This window comes from Cynocephalus volans, chromosome 15 (genome assembly GCF_027409185.1).
Source record: "Cynocephalus volans isolate mCynVol1 chromosome 15, mCynVol1.pri, whole genome shotgun sequence".
In the NCBI taxonomy this organism is placed as follows: Eukaryota; Metazoa; Chordata; class Mammalia; order Dermoptera; family Cynocephalidae; genus Cynocephalus; species Cynocephalus volans.
In genome coordinates this window covers 52,808,096-52,827,208 of record NC_084474.1, presented here as the reverse complement: position 1 = coordinate 52,827,208, position 19,113 = coordinate 52,808,096, and the positions used below count along the sequence as shown (strand labels likewise).

General features: G+C 36.1%; 1 protein-coding gene across 40 annotated transcripts in view; it reads left to right on the top strand.

Annotated features, from left to right (window-relative positions):
• The window catches only part of RIMS2 (regulating synaptic membrane exocytosis 2), a 637,189-nt gene that overhangs the window by 595,317 nt on the left and 22,759 nt on the right, over positions 1-19,113 (top strand). For 2 of the 40 annotated variants that reach the window (XM_063079180.1, XM_063079179.1), the window contains exon 1: positions 10,649-10,745. The exons of 37 other annotated variants lie outside the window; for them this stretch is intronic. In XM_063079180.1, the coding sequence (XP_062935250.1) occupies positions 10,649-10,745 (97 nt within the window). Of the gene's footprint in view, positions 1-10,603; positions 10,746-19,113 lie in introns of those variants that run through there. One more of the 40 variants, XM_063079178.1, reaches the window with a different exon arrangement.

Below are 19,113 nucleotides of genomic sequence, written 5' to 3'. Positions count from 1 at the left end.
GACATGATGATTTAGTAAGTCCCAGGTAATCACAAGATCAGAGTAATTACCAGGGTGAGATTGAGAGTAAAGTTGGGATGGAACTATGGATGGAGATGGTTCTCAGATCTAAGAATAAGGAGGTGAGTGGAGCTCACCTCTGTAAGGGACAGAGGCAAACTGTCTTAGGAGGGTGACAAGGACTGTTCACCTCCTGCTATGATAATTTTATTTACTTTAGAATGATCAGGTTCTAGGACAAGCACCTTCTAAGTGGCTATGGAAAGTAGAAAACTAACCCTTGTCAGCTAATCTTAACCTATAATCTGAAGTTAAGAATAAAAATAAATCATTATTAATAAATGAAATTAGAAATAGTACAAGAAATTCTTTATATACTGTCTTAAAATTGCAACTACATTGAACTGTGATTAAAATATAACTACAATTTTTAATATTGCTGTCCTTGAAAAGTATCTTCCAGTGTCTATTTAGATACAATATAAGATTTATTGAGATATAAATAAATTTTTTGCATCACCCAGAGGAACTATAATATGCTGCACTTATAGTGTGAAATACAGCATTATTTGAAATGAAATTAACAGCTTATAACAGTGAATCACAGAGCAATGTTTTTTTTCCCCAGATTTCAGGTCAACTCCAGATGTCACAAAAAGTAAATAATGTATAGCAGAAAATAACTCAGAAATTGTACACCACAGTTTTTCTATGTCCAAATGCTGAAAAATAGTGGCTAGACAATAAATAAACATTTTTGGAGGAAAGCTTTTTGAATGGTGTTGCCAAATTAAAGGTAGGTAGATAGATAGACAGACAGTTGGATAGATAGGTATCTGCCTATTATATATGCAACCTGGTTTTCTTGTGTATTTTAAAGTTTGAATGTCATGATATACTTAATATTATGACCTTAAAATTTTTAAGTAAAGGAGTATAAACTAGTTACTTTACTTTAGTGTTTTTATTTTGATAAACCAGTCTTTTAAACTAGCTCCCCCAAAAGTTTGAATTGCTATATTTTCCCCTAACATCAAAATAAAATTAAGAGGTAACTAAAATTTTTGAGAATTGTGTGATAAACCACAGCCTGCTCCAGCCAATTCCAAAGCTAAATCACTTTCTCAGAAAGTCATGCTTTTCCCAGGTAAGAATTTCATCACACACACATACACACATTCACATGTGTTCTTCTTTATCTGGGACTAAATCATGATCTCTTTACCCCAGAGAACAGTATAACCTGTTCCCCTGTTATCTGTATATTTCACTAATTAGTAAGCTGGGTTTTAAAAGACCCTATGAACTGCTTTAGTGATTGACTGCGATAGTGGCTGAGTAGAACTCAGAAGTAAACTAAAAAATAGCTATCCTTCATAAATGCTATCCTTTCTACCTGGGAATCTTTAATTCAGTTCTTTCTTTACCTGTAAACTCCTTCAGGTTTCAGGGTCAAAGTAACTTCCTTGGGAAAGTCTTCTACCTTCTGTAATGTCCCCAGACTCAAAATCTAAATTAAGTCCTCACTCTCATTACCTTTGCAGTTTTTCTTTATGGTACTTAGGATAAATATGAGTTAATTTTTATGTGAATACTTGTTAATGTCTATCTACTTATTATATTGTCAACTTTATGAGGAAATGGATCCATTTCCAATTGTTCATCACTTTTCTTCCAGGCTGAAGAAAGTGCCTGGAAAATAGTGATGCTCGATTAATATTTGCTGAACACATAGAAGGGGTGAACAAACAAACTCTTATATGAAAGACTCGCAGCAAGGAATGGATTTTGGGTTTGCTAATTTGGTTACTTTTTAGGCTGTAGATCATGGATCAAGACTTGCATCTCCTTCCCAAACATCTTTTCACAATTTGTTGTGAAGTATGGGAAAGGAGGATGGAATTTGAAACGCTGCTCCATTAGGAGGTTAAGTTGCAGAAGTTGTCAAGCAGAGGAATCCGAGTTATAAAGCAGTGGTTAAGGAGAAGCGTTACAATATATTCCCTTAGCTAAAACACATGTTGATTTGCCTCTCTTTGTAATTGTATTTATCAGAGAGTTTCTGTAGTACACCACAAATTTACCTCTTACTGATGCTCTCCATGAGTAATACTCTTCTGTCTTTTTAGACCTGAGCTACCCATGTTATTGTGGAAGTATAAATGAAGCAGATTATATGGAACTATTTTGAATTGAATTTTAAGAGGAAAACAGGTTTAATCTATATTGTTATTTCCTATTAAGACATTTTATATCAATGGAACAGAAAAACTGTTACTGAAAAGACTTCTTTAACACAGAGTGCTTAAGTGGGAGTCAGCTGATGATGACTTGTTTAGTTTGGTTCTGAAGTTGGCCACTTTGCACACAGTCTTAACTGTTTACCAAATGTACTGAGCTACAAATAGAACTACCTTGGGTCAGCAGTTCACTCACAGCCAGTCTAGGTGCTGTTTGACCTGGATCTGTATAACATGAATGTTTTTCAGGAGCTCTTCCCCACCCCCCCATATGCTATTTAAAATCATGCAATTTTTAATAATTTTATAGAACCCTCAGTCTTCTCTATTGCCTTTGGTCTTTAACAACTTTAGATGACTTTGTTACAAATCTTATGTCTTCATATATAAAGGAACATAATTAAAGTGTCTGCAATTTGAAAAATCAACTGGAAAGTTAGATCAAAACATCTACGAAAAGCGTTAAATGTTCTATTTTTATGTCAGCAGGCAGTACAAACAATTTATAGCCATTTATACCCAACCAACATATGATTTATTTATTACAGTGGTAATCAAAAGAAGTTTTTACTGCAAATACATGAATCTTAGCCAGTAAAGAAAAAGAAGGAATAAGTAGGAACTAGACTTAATTGTGATTAAGGAAATCCTTCTATTTTCCATGCATACCTAATATTATTTTAGGCACACCGAGGTGTAGGGAATAATGAATAGTGAATGAATAAATAAATAATGAAAGAATAAGACAAATTTTAAATGCACAGACTTTTTTACAAGTATTGCATAAAGTTATTGGCGTTGGTACCTGAAACTTAGATAAAACTTTTAGATCTTTCTGTATGTTTGTGCAGAATAGTTGCACCCACAAAATCTCAAAGTGCTATTGATCTCATAATGATAAGAGAAGTTGCTAGATGATGTTCATCTAGAATTCCAAGGAAATTTTAATAGTCAGAAGAAATGTTTTTTTCTTTTCTCTAAAATGTTTGAGGATGTTCTTCTAATGTTACTATGAAGACTTTGTGTAAATTTATTGTAAGGCTATAGCATTGGTTGGAGTAGTGGAACAGAACAGTGGAGTAGGAAGTTTCTCAAACTTGGAAACCATCCTTGCCACCGCCAGTGCCCTAGAGAGACTGGGAGAAAGAAAGGCCTTATGACAAGCCCAAACCCTTGCCCATTTCCAAAGATCCAAACAGGCATTTATAGTAGTTATTATGGTTAAGATAGAGAGATTTCTATCTTCAATTACCTTTGCTCTTATTTTCTGTCTACCACACATCCTTCAAGATGTAGCTCTGGTATCTCTTCTTCTATGAAGACTTCTTTGGCCCATCTAAGTAAAGTTGGTCACTCCCTATTTTATGTCACTGTAGTGCCTAGAACTTATCACTAATATACCACCGTAGTGCATTTATTTGCTTCTCTTGTCTGTTATCCTCCGTGCCTCCCATCACCAGATTCTGATATTCTTGAGGTCCAAACCCATGTTTTGTACATATTTTATTCACAGATCCTTGAAAATGTCCTGGCATATGGTGTTCAATAAATATCTGAATGAGTGAAGAAATGAAAGAAAATGTAAAGGCCATCATACATAAGAAAAGGAGCTATCTGAATGACTGAAACCTAATGTTTTGTGCACCTCTCTTTTCCCTGGACCTAAACAAGCTTCTCCAAATGTCGTTCTTTATAGTGCGCCTATAGTTCTTTAACTTATCATTGGGTCATGCTCACTATTGCCTATCAATGAGATAAAGTGTTTCCTTTTTACATGAATATTTTTGTTTCTCTTTGAAAACTATATTTGACATGACTTTTAAAACTTGTGTAGATGGTATATAGAAGGCATGAGAATTATTTTTCTAAATTTTGGAATTACTTATCCAAAATGTTTGGCTTATGATTGATTCTATTTCATTTTTGGAAATATACATTCAGGGGTGATTAAATACCAATAAGTTACAGATCTCATGAGAGTGTATTTCCTGTCTTCTCTGGACGTTGAGTTCATGTGATTTTGCCTGAAGTCATACCCATACACTGATTCCTAAAACTTCTTGAGGACGTTCATTAAGTGTTTTAGATTTCTGGTGATAGCTAAAAAAAAGATTTACATAAACATTTCATATAATAAAACAGAACTACCATGCAGATGAAAAAAGTTCTTATTGTCAGTTCCATTGCCCAATTGTTGATCTCGGTGGGTTCTCTTAAGCTATGTCATTTAGCAGTTAAGAGTGTGGACAATGAAGTCAGAAAGCCTAGATTCAAATCCTGGGGTTGCTACTCATCACACTAGACAAATTACTTTATAATACTGTGCATCAAACTTCACAGGCTTACTCCTGGTTTTGTTTCTTAATAACCTGTGTGACCTTGGGCAAAAGACATCCTAAATGTGCCTCTGTTTCCTTATGTATATAGAGAGTATATTAATAATAGTATCTCCCTCATAGGGTTGTGTGCTGGTATGTTAAGTTGTTTAGAAAAAGGCCTGGCATATATCAAGTGGGATGAAGTGTTAACCATTATTCCACAAGAGTGTAAACTCTTTGGAATTCTGTCCATTTTCGTTCACTGCTATATCCTCAGTGAGTAGAATAGTGCCTGGCATGTGGTAAGCACTCAACAAATATTTATTGAATGAATTTGCATCAGTTTTCTCATCTGTGAAATGGGAATAATGAGAGTAACTACCTTATAGAGTGTTTATGAAAATTAAATGAGGCAATGTATATGAAGAACATAAAGTTAGCTATCATCATCATTATTATATGTAAAGGGCCATAATTAATATTAGAGTTCAAATATGCTTTATTTCCCTATATTGTCTACTATTCTGCTTTTATGACTCATGACTTTGATCTTTAGGGTTTTTTCCCTTTCATTCCTCAGCCAGATCTTAACACTATTTTTTAGCCTAATCAATAAATTTACTTGTTTGTTTCATGGACATGTTCTGTTATGAGATAAAGGCCAGTATTATGACAAATCTCACTGCAGAAATAATGAAAATGCTGATCACTTAATCTTTCTTTTTTGTCTTCTCATACTTTAAATATCTTTTGAGCTAATAAACTTTTGTAAAAGTTTTGGACTGGCCAGCTTTTTAAGTGTAACATCTGCTCTTCACTTTCAGAATCTGCTGAGTAAAAAACAAAAATACTTTTTGAAAACTGATATAATAAAAGCTTAAAACTTATTTGTACCATATTGGCATAAAACTAGGGATAGGAGAAAAGATAGTGTATTTTGGATTTCAAAATCAGATCAAGTGTAATTGCCCAGGACTATTAAATACTTTAGCATTTTGAAGTCGGTATAAAAATGTTGACTTCATGTATTTTATCTCTTTTGACTAAAATGCAAATATATTTTGTTAAATGCAAAAGATAAAAATAAGTAATTTAGGATTCTGAGAGTTGGTTTTTAATTTTAAAAAAATATATATACCCACAAATATTTCTATTTAGCATAGAATCACTAGCTGTAAAAAGGAATGGTTTGAGATGACAAAGGTAATTAACATAAATTAGTAAACATAATTGTTAAGACTGAGGTAGAGATGAATCATTGTATTACCAAAAACGAGTGTGTATCAAGAGGAAAGAGTTTAATTCAGTCTGCAGCGTGGTTTATAACCTGTCCTGTGCAATTCCTATCTCTTCTAGCAACCAGCCTTTTCTAGGTTAACTGGAAAACACTGAATAGTGACAGAAGTAACTTCATTTTTCTATTTCTTTTTAGCTTATCTACCTCTGGGCCTTACTGCCTGTTTTTTCCCCCCTACTTCCCAGAGAGACTTACTTTCTCTTTCCTTCCCTTGGTTAGTACAGTTTGCATTCTCCTCATTACCTACATCATTTCTAGCATGGAAAAAGGCCAGGCTGCCTAAGGTGCAACTATCTTCCTAATTGAACCAATCCATGGTCTAGACACCATATAACTATTTAGTGTGATAACCTTACAATCTATTTACTTAAGTAACTAAGCCTCTATTTTGGCAATAAAGTAATTTAACATACTATAAAACTTTGGTGATTTTTAACTGTTACAAAAAGTATAAATGACATATAACTTCTAGCCCTGTTAGAATTGATGGGACTGAATACATATATGGTTATGCAATATGGATACATTTTTATAAGAAAGGCAAATATAGGGGCCGGCCCCGTGGCTCACTCGGAGAGTGCAGCACTGGGAGCACTGAGGCCGCAGGTTCGGACCCTGTATAGGGATGGCCGGTGCACTCACTTGCTGAGCATGGTGCAGAGGGTTGTGATCCCCTTACCGGTCAGAAAAAAAAGTATTATGGTTTTAAAGATGTACTGTTAATATTTTATTTATTTTGGACCAAGTAACTTACTATATAGTTCATATCTATTACCTATTGTTTTATAAAAGTGTATGTGGTATGAAATATTTGTGATATAGTATACAGGGCACTGATCTTGAAATCAGACAATCTGAGTTTGAGTCCTGCTCTACCACTTTCTAATTAAGGGAGTAATTTAATATTGACTGATCAATCAAGAAGAGATAATCATGACATTCTCTCAGGACTGATGTAAGAATTAGGTGGCATAATTAGTTTAATATTGTTTTATAAAGTCTAAAGTACAATATAGCTATAAAATATGCTAGTATATATTCATCAAATAGAATACTATAACTTGTACAAGTTGTTGATGATTTTCATATTTAATGTGTAATCTATTTTCAAAGCTATATATTGCTTTTAGAAAGCAATTTATTGTGTATATTTGTGACTCCTCTAATTATCTTTGAATAAATATGTGAATTATATCTGTTTAGGATATATATAAACTAGAAATATTATTTAGATAATATTTATTGTACATAGGAAAATAATTGAGCACAGGACAAAATTTAAAGAATTCTAAATTTTCTCAATAGGTTCAATATATTTCACAAGTTATCATTCAAGCTTAGACATCTCTAGCCATTATTGTGGTCTGTCAGTGTGGTACCTGTGTGCCAACACTCTTTCTCTAAAGTTTTCTTTCCTGAAATAAGGTGATTTTCTTTCTTCTTTCTCTATATTTCTCCTTATTCATTCTTGTACCATTCTTCTATCATTCATCTATGTCTCTAATATCCTAGGAAAAAATATCAAAAAGCTTCTCAGGATAACCTTGTTCTGAAACTGCAAGAGAGAAGTGATGTTCATGTAGAAATAGACACTTACATCTATACTATTTCAGACTAACCTCTTCTTGGTGCATGAAGTCATGTCATTAATGCAGAGAAAGCAGGGCGCAGGCAACTTAGGCATATCCACCGATTCAGTTCTCAGAAGCTTTTTCCCCATGCGATCACTAGTGGAGACCCAAGATAACCCGTTCCAAAGTGACTTTCAACCATCCTTATGATGTTGCTCCTGGGTGCCAAAATTAAAGTTTCTTCCCAATCCTAGCCAACTTATTTTTCTAGGACTTCCTTGCTCAATCCCTTTTCCTTGATACTTTCCTCCTAATTTGAAGTTTAGGATTGCCCTATCAAAAGTACCCAAATTTTTCTAACCAAGTAACTTATGCATAAAAGAGTTGACTGATAAACTTTCTCCAAGTATAATTGGATTTGTATGGTAGCATCTGTTTCCTTTTATTATCCCTTGCCTCATCTGGCAAATATCCTTATTAAAAAAATAAGATAAATATTAATAAAGATTTTTAAGCCACTGGTGTTATTCCTTCTGACCAAAAGCAAAGAGTTAGTCTTGGAAAGAAAATGTCTTACTCTTCAATCTAAATTTCCTCTTATACAATATAAGTATTTTATTACATTAGATTCATATTTTTCAAACTTTTTCAGAAGTGAGAAATACATTTTACTTCATAACTCAGTACACACAGAGACACACATCCATATTCATGAAACAATGCTGCAATCGATGCACTAACTACATGGGCTGAACTCTGATATTTTATCTCATTTTATTCTTAAAAATGCAGATCAAAACCTAATAAGTTATTTTCAAGACCCACTAAAAATTTGTGACCTGTGGTTTAAAAAAGAAATGACTTTCAACAAAGTCCTTTTAGTTTCCAAAATTCTGTGATTCTCTTTATTCTCATAATGAAAATCTCATTTAATCAAAGAATTTCTATTACCTGAATAAAAGTGATATAGTATGAAAAAGCACTCATAGAGTTCTCTGGCTTTATCAATGTTCTTTTGAAATGCTGATATTTTAAGAAAGTGAATAATGAAAAGGAAATTGGACCTAGAGTTGTAGGATCATAAAGAGAAAGGGCAAAAGTCTATAAGAAAAACAGAAGCAAGAAACCCAGATGATCTTAAGTCTAAGCAACCAAAAATTGTTACTTTTTGTTATAATGGTACTCTTATTTGTGCTGAAAATTTCCTACTTTTTAGAGAGATTTGAGAGTATTATTACTTGCATGCGTTTTTCATACCTTTTATTGTAAGTTGGTAACATAGCTAAAAGGCCCTGCGTGATTTATCCCCTTCTCTGTCCCTTATCTCTCTGACTTCCTTTCCTTCCCATCACTCCAGCCCCCCTGGCCTCTTTGCTGCTCCATGGTCACACCATAACATCACACTCCAGGCCTTTACACTAGAGGTTCTCTCTGCCTCAAACTTTACTCTCTTCCTCAAATATCTGAATAGCTAACTTCCTCAGCTTATTCAAACTCTGTTCAAATGTCACATTGTCAGTGGTACTCACTCTGACAACCCTTTTTAAAATTGTAGAGTGTCCCATGCCCCCAACTTTATATTTTTATTTGCATTTATCCCCCTTTTAACACTATGTAATTTACTGATTTATTGTGTCTCTCTGCCCCCGCTAGAATGTAAATTCCATGACCGCAGGGATTTTTAGCTGCTTCAATCACTGTTATATCGTGTCTACAAAGGTAGCTGGCATGTGCTAGAAGCTCAGTTAATTGAACGAGCATTTCAATCTCCCAGTACATCAATATCAAGAGTGAACTTGTACATATGTACTACTTAGGAAATGTTTTTTAAATGAAAAAATCATTTTAGAGTGTATAATATTTACATTTTACAAAACACCGTTGAATCCCCTATCACGCATCCCAATGATCATCTGTGACAAGGTTAGGATGGGAGTCATTGTACCCTCCCTTCCCAACTTCCTAGATAGGAAAACTGAGAGGTTGAGTGACTTGTCTAAGGTTACAAAAAAGTGGGGCAGTGTTCTGCCTCCTAGTAAAATGGAATCAAAATTGCTTTATGTTCTGGGATAGAGTTTTGCAGTTTGCAGAATGCATCATGTTATTTTGCTTGTAAACTGTTTTGTTTCTAGTACGTTTGTGTTGCTTTCAAATGTATGTTAAGAGGATGTTATGTTTTATTTACATGTTAAGCCTTACAGTCTAAGTTTGTTGTTCTTAGCAACAATGGGCAGCTGCTTATTTAATTTAGAGAAAGAAAAATTGAAAATTCCTGAAATTAAACCATAATTGATAGACATCACTGTGCCTTTTCGGTGTTGGTGCTTTTTTGGTTCTTCATTTTTTTTTTTTTTTTTTTTTTTTTACCTTTTTTCTGCTGTGTTGACTTTTTATCTCTTTTTTTTTAATGGAAACATAATTGATGATACATATCTGTGAGGTCAGAGTTGACTATTTTTTATCTCTTTAATAAAGAAAGAAAGTAAAAGAGAAAGCGCTTATTGTAGGTAAAAATTGGGAGCCTTTGTGTTATGACTTGAACAAAATTTGAATATTTATTGTCTATGCTTGAGACGCGTTAATGAACTAAGTGAACCTGAGGAAAGGGAAAGTGACTACCAAAAATTTACCTGACATTTTACCCATCCGAGGTGCCTGACATCATTGCATCTAATTAGTCACCATTCTCCGTCCTTAACCACGCGCGGGGGAGAGGAAATCGCAGGAGCTACGCGAGGTCAGCTGGCCAGAACCCGAGCTGCGCGCCCCGGAGCTGCCAGCCCCTTCGAAGTGCCGCCGCCGCCGCCGCCACGTCCCCCTCCGCCGCTGATTGGCGGGGACCACAGCATCAGCAGCATCTCCCTACGAAGGGAGGGCGGCGGGACTCCAGCAGCTCCAGCCTCCAGGATCCTCAGCTCCCTCCTGGGCTAGACCTCGGACTTCCACGACGAGCAGCCGCTTCTCCGCCCACCGCCGCCTCGATCCCCTCCCCAACAAAGTGGAGGTCCCGGCAGCCCGGGAAGCCACGTCTCCTCCGGGCCGGGTCAGGGAGGCGGGGTCCAGAACCCCAGCGTCCCGCGACACCAACCCGGCCCCCGGAACCGCTGCGGTCGCCGCGCCCCAGCCGCCAAGACGCCTCGTATCTTGTACCGCGGGAAAAGCGGGTCCTCGTCCAAGATGGGCCGGCAGGGCTTGGGGGGCGCCGGCGCTGCGGGGCGCTCCATGCAGCGCTCCCAGAGCCGGGGCAGCCTCTCCGCCTCCTTCGAGGCACTGGCCGGCTACTTTCCCTGCATGAACTCCCTGGAGGAGGATGAAGGAGGTGAGACACCCATTCCCCGTAGCTGGTGTCTCTGTCTGCTTCGATCTCGGAAAGGCGGTGGCGGGAGGGGTGGCAGGGGAGAGAACTCCGAGTAGCAGGGTCGCGACCCCCTCGCTGTCCCCGTGACCGCGGGGGCGAGAGGGTCCTAGAGTGCGCCCTCTGAGCACAGGGGTTGTGTTCACAGGTTATTGGGAGAGCTCCACGGGCGCTAACCTGGGAAATGGCTCCCCTGGTGAAGTTAAATCATCCAGTGCGTGGAAGTTGAATGAGATGTAGGCTGGTGGGGGGCCAGGCGGCGCTACTTGGGTGCACCCCGCTTTTTGTTTTTGTTTACTCTCCCCGTCTTGGTGTTAGCACTTGGCCTTGAGGAAATACTTTGCAGCAGCAAAACTTTGAAACAGGAATGTCAGCCTGTGAAATCCCCAGATCCCATGAGGGGAAGGCGTTATACAGTGGACACGTCGAGGGTTGATAGTACCAAAGGCGACTTGGTGCTGTGGATACTTGGAACTTTGTTCACAAGGCATCATACCATGAATCTGTTGGTCGTCTATGTCCGGTGTGTGACCGATGCCACTATAATTAAGCTAATGAAGAAAACGGGGAGGGGGACTCACTGTTTTAAACTTTTCACCAAATGGTTTGGAGTCCTTCATAAAGTTTTGAATAACAGACAGAACATGTGTTTTCTTCATGAAGAACTTTCCCATAAGATTTAACAACTACCACTGAAAATATAATTTGTAAATCAAAATAATAGCATCCAAACATTTGAAATACTGATTATTAATTTATTTACGTGCTAGTTACAAACTATTTATCTTTAGAAGGATATCCAAAGTAGGTTAGTTACAATGTCAACTCTATTATTTTATATTATAGGATTTGTTTTGCTTTTATTCTGTGATAATCTAAGACCTCTTATTAGGAAATCTGTAGTGAGCACTGATTAGAAGAAACATTACCTGCTCTAAGAACAGGTAGAAATAATTTTTTCCCCTATTTTCCCTCGTGGTGGAGAGGTGAAGGTGGAAGATGGAGGATTAGTATGTCTGGAAACTGGTCTTCAAGCTGATTCATTAGTTAGAGCTACACAAGTTTCTTCTAGCTTATTGTTGCAATATCAGTTTGATATAAATGAATACAGGTTTAACAGTAGGATACTTTCCTACATAAACATGACTTTTTATTTTCATACTAGTCCATTGTTCTTGTTTGCACATTTACATTTCGCTTCTTTTCTGTAATTAAATATTTAAAATCCTAGGAAATGTAAACTAGAATTTAAAAAATCAAATTAGGTAAGTGAATGCCACAATTGCAGCTAAAACTTTTACTACTTGTTATAAGCCAATCACTGTTCTAAGAACTTGACATGTATTCACTCTTTTAAGCCCACAACAACTTCGTGAGGCAGTACTTTTACTATCCTTATTTCACAAATGAAAAAACAGTGGCAGAGAGAGGTTCAGAAACTTGCCCTGGGTTACCCAGTGAGTGATATAGAGTTAGTATTTGAACCCAGGCAATCAGCAACACAACCTATAAACCTCAGCTCCTAAACTATACTAGATTATAGTATAGATTATGGTGCGTACACTTGGCCACAGTCACATACCTAGAAAGTAGTGAAGCTAAAACTCAAACCCATGTGTGCCTGAAAATACATATTTAAATAAAACATACATTATTATGGACTCACTTTTCAACTTTTAATTTTTACATCAAGTCTTTAGTCTTGAGTTTGCTTCAGATAAGCTATCATTCTTTTTAAAGTTATAACTGGAATTGTTGGGTTTTCAAAATACCATCCTAAAAGTCTGAGATAGCAAGAAAAATGTATATAAATGTGAACATTTTGCAAAATTAAAGTACATTCGCTTACCCTTGGCTCATGGACTAATCCCAAAGGAAATCCCTACATCCACACTTGGGAAATTGGAACAGATTTCTGGCTCATAATATATTCTTGAGTTTCCAGGACAAAATGTTCAATAAGGAAGGCAGCGTTTTAAAAGTGAACCATATAGTTCTTTACTAGTAAGTAGAGAGGAGACATTTTCTGTATATGGGAGTTTACAGTCATTTCTCTGGCTTACAGTCATTTTACAGCCACAAGAAGAAATCTTAACTTTCTTCTTTGATTTGGCAATAGTCCTACCACCCTTGAAAGTCCTGAGATTTTTAAAGATATTTCAACATACCCTGCAGAGTTACAAAAGTTAGAAATCACTGGCCTGAAGCAGTGCTTCTTTACAATTTTTTCTTCTGTTGAGACACACACACAGGACACAAGAAGTTCATGTGGATAACAAACTCCAGAATACATTGTTATAGTTGTACTGTGAAACCCATTCTAATTTATAAAGAACATAAATCCTTCCCGACATGATTTGCACACTGGTTGAGAATAACTTTTCTAAAGAGAGCAGTGTTCTACTAACCAGTGTGTGATTTGACTAAATTAACCTATCAGTTCAATAAGCCAGTCTGATCATAAAGCTAGTCTCTTATTTTTTTTTTTTGTCTTTTCAGAAATAGTGCCATAGTTAAGTAATATCAAATGTACCTTGTCTTCCAGTTCCATATCCTTATTTCATTCTTAACACAGTATATTCAGGGTAATATTACCATTTTACATAAAAAGTGCTGAGAAGTCTACAGAGAGATCATATTCTTTCATTCATCCATTCAAAAATATTTATTGAGGATCTTTGATATGTTAGTAGCTATGGGAGTCTCTGAATTAGGTGGATATGCTTCCTACCATGTTAAAGCTTACAGTCTAAAGAAGATAGACATTAATAGAAATAACTATGTCATTATAACTGTGACAGGTGTTGGGAAGGTAAAGAACAGAGTGCAATGAGAGATTATGAAAAATCGTAATTTAGGAGTTAGAGAAGTGTGCCCTGCGAAAAGTAGGGTTAAACATTGAGTCGGGTATCAATAATAGCTGTCAGTTTCTCACTAGTGGGTATCAGTGGCCTCTCACATGCCTTTGAAAACAGTCTGGTGGTAGAACTAAAATCTAAACCCATGATCTGGCTCTGGAGCTTTTTTTTTATTATTATTATTTTTTATTTTTATTGAATCATAATTGACTATATGTATTTTGGGGGTTCAACATTGACACATGTTGATCAAATCAATATTACTCACATATATAGTTACAAATCATACTTATTCTTTTGCCCCTTGTCCAATCTCTCCCTATCCCCCCTCCCTCCCTCCTCCCATCTCTGATAACCGTAGATTTCTTCTCTCCTTCTGAAAGAGTAGTGGTTACTCTGTTGATTGTTGCTTAGATGATCTGTCCAATGCTGAGAGGTGTGTTCAGGTCCCCCAATATTATTGTAGAGCAGATGCTTCTTCTCTCACTCCGGAATGGGCTTTGTGGAGAGAGACATCCTCTTCTTTTCTTTGGTCTCTGCTGGTGACTCTCCTTGTGTCAATGCACTCCAGTGGCTGGCAGACCATCTGCACAGTGGTTTTGGCCTCTAGCCACTTTCGCTGTAGCCGTGGTTATTGTGGTGGCTGTGGTGGACTGCCCACATGGAGGTGATGTTTTTGGCATGCTCCTTACCTAGTTGCTGGTGGCATTGGTGATGTGCCTGGTTGTATAATCCTAATTACTCTCTTTATTGTTTCTTCGTTATTATATTGCATTTCTTTGTACTATGCTATGATCTTGAAAACCAAGTAATAATAGTTACCATTTATTATGTACCTAATATGTGCCACGTTCCTTTAATTTCATAATAATTCTTTAAAGAGGTTATTATTTTCCTCATTTTACACATGTGAAAATTGAGACTCAGAGAAGTTAAGCAACTTCCCTCCCCATAAATCATAAATCTCAGTGGGGCTGATTTCAGTGAAGATGAAAGGGGCATTCCTATAAGCAGGATGTTGACTGGTCTTTGTGGCATCTTTTTTGTATACTTGCAGTTTATTATTTGTTTTGTTTTATTTTGCATCCTTGTCCCTAGGTATATTCCAGATAGACGTTCTCCTAATCTCTATGGATTTTCTTTTTAAGTAAAAGTAATAATAATCATACCTTACATGTTATTTAACAGTTTATAAATTACATTTACTTACCTATTTGATAAGTATTATTTTCACTATGTAAACTACTTGTCCCCAATGTTGAGTGTACCTCCCTAATGTAGAATATTACTGTTTGTAGAACTTTTAAACATTTCAGTCAATTCTAAGGAAGAAGGAACTATATCAAGGAAGTGTTGCTGTTCTTAATAGGAAAAGGAACTCCACAACTTCACATCCATAGATCTGAGGGTAAATGGTTATGGCTATAGTATAGGAAAATGGCACATTTCCTAATACTTGCGGGGTCTGGTTTCTCAGAGGCTGTCAGTGTTACCTGTGGTTCTGGACTAGTGATTGATTCTTGTTTAGTTATGAAAATAATATATGATGAATTTGGCCTGCCTGATTTTATGACCTGCCACTTTTGGTTAAAATATGGTTAGGCAATCATACAGAAGAGATCCTATCAACTTAATACCATTTAACTGAATAAATTCACTCATCTAATTTTCTTTACATGTCACTAGCTTAAAAATTAAATTATAGGAAAACCAGCTAAGAAAGAGAAATAGTTTAAAAATCACCAGAAAACTGAAGAAAGATTCTTTGCATGTGATAGTGAAGCTATGAGAAATTAATATAAAAGTGAACTAAACAGATGGAATAAAAAGACCTATCTAACACTCCCCCACTCTTAAGAGGTCATTCATCCAGTAAGAAGATTATAAAAAGACATTAAGTTATTTTAATCTTTGTGTATAGTTAATAATACACTTAATTCTTAATAATCAGTACAATTTGATTATAATAGCTTAGAACTTTTCCCTTGCTCCATTAGATTAAAAAATTGTTCATACATTTAAATGCAATCTTCCTAAGTATAGACATCATACCTAGCACAGTATGTATTCAGTCAGTGTCTATTAATAATAATAGTACATAGTTCTACCATTCTTTTGAAGCTAAATATCAATATAACTGACTGCCATCCATTTTATTTATATGGTTTTTAAAATATAATACGTGATTTAGACTTTTTTAAATGTAGTGACCATATTTTTTGCATATCTTCATAAAGCCAATCTTGGGAGTGGGACATGGATAAACAGTTATGAGCTATTGTGGATTTTTTTCATAGGGGATATTATTTTTCCTAGATTGTGGTTGACTATGTTTAATTAATCATTCCATAAATGAGTCCATACCAATTCAACAATAGCACAATATTTTTATATGAGATTTACATTCTAGGCAGATAAAGTGAAGCAAAAGATTTTGGAATTAAAAAAATAAAGAGCAGTTCAACTCAGAGTGTTTATCAAATATTACCTTTTTCAGATTCAGAATCTTTTATCGGTATGCTTTCAAACAGCATCCTTAATTTAAAACGTAAATATAAAGGTCAAACTCCAATTTGCTTTTATCCTTTACTAGGTTCAATAAATTCAAAACCAGTAATAGAAAGGAGTTTGCCTGTGGAGACATCTTGTATATAATGACTTATGAAAGAAACCCACTAGAAAGTTGTAATGGCAGCATCCCGTTCCTACCAAGGGCTATGTTTTAATGAAAATGTTCTCTGCTGCTATTAAATATGCCCTTATTATGAATCAGACAAGATCATACTATATATTTGTTCTATCTTATGTTATAATGGTTTTTGATTGAGGATGAGGGATATTTACCTAGTGCTATGTATATGTAATATTTGAGCAATTGAAGAAAAAGCTAACATGAAAACAATAGTTTCAATTCTAGTTTTGAAGTATCACTTCTTTTTTTCACCTGAAAATGAAAACAGGGTATTTATTTTAATGTCAATTAATGCTTTATGCAAAGATGCTTTACCAAACCCCTGAGCAGAAATCTCACCAGACCTCACATGAGCCTGAACTAGGAGCCAGGAAGCTGCTGGGAAGCCATGAACACTCTTTTTCCGTTTTGTGCCATTCCTTCTATCTCTTCATGGCTGCTTTGTTCTATCTTAGCAGCAGCTCTCCTGCTACTGTACTACCCAGACCATGTGGCCAGTTGAAATGGCAGCCAGTGGCCTCCAAGATTACTTGTTACAGTTCCTCCCACACTGCAATCTCTGTCTTTCTTAGTCTCAATCCCAAATTCTCAGAAAAAGAGATTTCATTTACTCAGCTTGGTCCAATATAATACAGCCAGAGGGCAGGGCCATATGTATAAATTTAGTCGCCAATAACATACTTCTGTGGGCAGCTGGAACAGGAGGTGGTTAGCAGGGGATCACAGACATTCCAAAGACGTATGCTTTTGTCTGGATCATCATGAACAAGGTAGCTGAAGTATCCTTTTTTAAAAATTTAGGTTTTGTCTAATGAGACTAAAATGAAAGCAAAATTTATTTTAGCTATTTCAAATAAAGTGATCAGGTAGTGATTAGTTGTTCCTTATTATGCCTGTAAATCAGGGGCCAGGAAAGTAACATGTATTAGTGAAGCAGGACAGGTGTAAGACAAAAGGGAAAGACAAAGACTCTGAAAAGCTGGAGAAAGTTTACTCATCCAAAGAGGAATTGTGAACAGTCGGTTCTAGCTAATTGATGCCAAATTGAATATCAGCCCAAGATTGGCAAATTTGCTCTTCTTTTTTCCCCCAAGAGAAGCTATAAATCTAGTGGTTTACTTAAGACCTTTGAATTTTAAAATGTTGGCACCTAAATAAAAAATGTTAAACATTATTTGGGTCAACTTATTGACCAAATGTGGCCCAAAGACCACCAGTTTGTAACTTCTGCTAAATAAATGCTTTCTTCCCAACTTTTCTCAGTTTTCTTTTCTTCCATCTTATTCTCATTGTCAACTTGATAGTTTAGGACCACACTAACTCACCCTTGAAATCATCTGATAGCCTGCTCTCTCTACCTTCTGCATCTCTCCTCTCTAATCTAACTTCACTACCACTATGTCAATTCTCTTAGGCATCACTTTGATATTGACACTACTCTTCCGTCAAAAAGTTCAGTAGATTCCTATCTCCTGCTAAGTAAAGCCTGTGTAGCCTGACATTCAAAGTGTTTAAGTTTGTTTTTTACAGTTTAGCTTCCTCACCTTCCAAGGCCTATTAATTCTATAAAACTAAGCCTTCTTGCTCTTTGCCTACAAATTTTTGTTCATGCATTTCTTTCTACTCTTCCTCTGCCACTCTATCTACATCCTGTGTAATCGCCCTTCAAAGATAGCTCAAATCCCATCTACTCTATGAAGTCTTCAGAAGATATAAGAGCTTCTGCTGGCAGAAGGAAAACTGTATGGGCTTGGAGTTAGACCTGGATTTGACATATTGGCTCCACCTGTTCCTAGTGGTGTGAAATAAGCAAGATATTTAATTTCTTTCAGCTTTAGTTTCCCTCATTTTTGTGTGAAATGTACATGATAATGCCTATCTTGGAGGAATGTTGTAAACTAGTATTATGTTCACTATTCCCTTATGTGATCCTATTTCAAAATATTTTTGCCTTTTTCTGAATCTCTAGATCTGTGCTATTCAGTACATTAAGCATTAGCCACATGTGGCTATTTAATAAATTAAACATTTGGTTTCTCAGTCACACTAGACACATTTCAAGTGCTTAGTAGCTGTGTGTCTAGTGATTACCTTATTGAACAGTGCAGAATTATAGAACATTTCTATCATTCTCAAAAAGTTCCATTAGGCAGCACAGTTCTAGGTACTTAGTACCACTCATATAGCACTTAGTACATATTGCCTGGGATTGTCATTATTTGTGTATATCTTACCTTGACTAGTAAATCAAAAAATCATATAATTGGGAATTATATAATCATGTGTTACACATATTTATTATCTCCCACAGTACCTTACATCTAGTAAGTACTTAAAAAATATGTAGTGTGTATTACATAAGCAACATTTCTGTTGCTTACAACAGAATATCTGAAACTGGGTAATTTATAAAGGAGTAGAATTTGTTTTTTACAGTTTTGGAAGCTGGGAATCCAAAGTCCAGGGAACACATCTGGTGAGGTCCTTTTCCCAGGTGGGAACTCTCTACCTGGTCCAATGGTGACCAGGATGTCACATGGCAAGAACGGGCAGAGTAAGAGTGAACTAACTTTCTCAATTGCTCTCCTTATAAAGCCATCAGAATCATGCCCATTACTCCATGAATGGATCAATTCATTCACAAAGGCATAGTCTGCACAATCTAATTACCTTAGAAACCCTGCCTTTCAAATACTATAATTGGATTTCTCACCATCTTAACACTGTTACAATGAGGGTCATTTCCAATACATGAACGTTTGGGTGACAAATTGAACATATA